At 71.5% G+C, this 1,573-nt stretch overlaps 2 protein-coding genes across 2 annotated transcripts; one reads left to right on the top strand and one right to left on the bottom strand.

Annotated features, from left to right (window-relative positions):
* Nucleotides 1-28: 28 nt before the first annotated feature.
* On the bottom strand, nucleotides 29-807 carry AURANDRAFT_69074 (hypothetical protein; the record flags this gene model as incomplete). Its single annotated transcript, XM_009044821.1, has 1 exon — nucleotides 29-807. A coding segment is annotated over one exon (779 nt), but the record flags the coding sequence as incomplete, so codon positions are not given.
* A 190-nt stretch (nucleotides 808-997) lies between these two features.
* Nucleotides 998-1,573, top strand: AURANDRAFT_35437 (hypothetical protein; the record flags this gene model as incomplete). The annotated part of the gene is made up of 1 exon (XM_009044822.1): nucleotides 998-1,573. A coding segment is annotated over one exon (576 nt), but the record flags the coding sequence as incomplete, so codon positions are not given.

Raw genomic sequence — 1,573 nt, 5'->3', positions numbered from 1 at the left:
ACCGGCCGCGGCGGCGGAGAAGGTCGACTTGGCCGCGACGAAGAGCGTCGGCGCCGTGACGAGCTCGTGGAAGGTGTGCAACGGGTCGCCGCCGAGGCGCCAGTGGACGCGCGGGTGCGTCGCGAGCGCGGGCCCGAAGTCCTCCGGCCGGCCCTCGCTGTAGACGCAGACCGTCGCGCCCGGCGCGCGCCGCAGCGCCGCGTCGACGACGCAGAGCAGCGTCGCGTTCGTCTCCTTGTGGCCCGCGGCGCCGCCGGCGACGACGTGGTCCCCGCGGCGCGCGTGGATGCGCACGGCGCAGTCCGGCGGCGCGGGGAAGCCGACTTTCGGCGCGGCGTCGTAGAGCCGGCGGAGCGCCCCGCGCGTCGTCGCGTTGTGCAGGAAGGTCCAGAGGCTGTACTTGGGCGCCGGCCGCGGCCACTCGATGGTCGACAACCGCCAGCCCGCCGTCGCGCCCTCGCGCCGCAGCCGCCCGTTGCTGCAGCCGATGGACGCGCCCTCGGGGTCCGGCGGCAGGGTCTCGTCGCGCCGCGGCGACGACAGCAGGTGGCGGCAGGCGTCGCCGGACCGCAGGCCCGTGAACGCCTCGGCGCGGCGCGGGTCCGCGCCGTGGGCCAGCGTCTGGAACGACGAGTGCACGTAGCAGCAGTCGCCGTGGGCGGCGCAGGCGCCGAAGACGGCCATGTGGTGGAAGTACTGGGACCCGAAGCCGTCGCGCCCGCCGGGGCTGCACAGCAGGAGCGGCTGCTCCACCGCGAACGCAGAAACGGCGAAGAGGAACGCGAGTTGGGGCTTCGCGACCACCATCGTGGGCGCGCAGCGCCCAGATGCGCTGCCCCGCGCTGAGTTGCACGGAAATTGCAGATCAACATCTCGAAGCCAAAATCGTCGATACGCGATAGCAGGCCTGTCCGAAGCGCGCAGGTCGTCGGCCCCGGGTCGTCGTCGCACCGCCGCCCACGCTCGTCGCCGCGCCGCAGTATATTAAAAAGACGCCATGCCCAAGCGCAAGCGCGACGAGGCGCGTGGCGGCGGCGAGGAGCGGGGCGCGTCGAGCCACCTGCTCGCGGCGAACAAGGACCTCGGGCAGAACTTTTTGAAGAACCCGGCCATCGTCGACGCCATCGTCGAGCGCGCGAAGCTCCAGCCGACGGACAGCGTGCTCGAGATCGGCCCCGGCACGGGCAACCTCACGGTGAAGCTCCTCGCGCAGGCGAAGAAGCTCACGTGCGTCGAGTTCGACCGGCGCATGGTCCGCGAGGTCGCCAAGCGCGTGGAGAACGACCCGCGCAAGCACCGCCTCGAGATGGTCCACGGCGACGTGCTCAAGGTCGCGCTGCCCTACTTCGACGTCTGCGTCGCGAACCTGCCGTACAACATCTCGTCGCCGTTCCTCTTCAAGCTCCTCGCGCACCGGCCCCACTTCCGGTCCGCGGTCATCATGTTCCAGGAGGAGTTCGCCCAGCGGCTGTCGGCGAAGCCCGGCGACGCGCTCTACTGCCGCCTCAGCGTGAACACGCAGCTCCTCGCCAAGGTCACGCAGCTCATCAAGGTCGGCCGCAACAACTTCCGG

This window comes from Aureococcus anophagefferens, assembly GCF_000186865.1.
Source record: "Aureococcus anophagefferens unplaced genomic scaffold AURANscaffold_870, whole genome shotgun sequence".
NCBI classification, from domain to species: Eukaryota; class Pelagophyceae; order Pelagomonadales; family Pelagomonadaceae; genus Aureococcus; species Aureococcus anophagefferens.
Note: the sequence above shows the minus strand (reverse complement) of the source record. Positions and strands in the feature narration are given on the sequence as shown.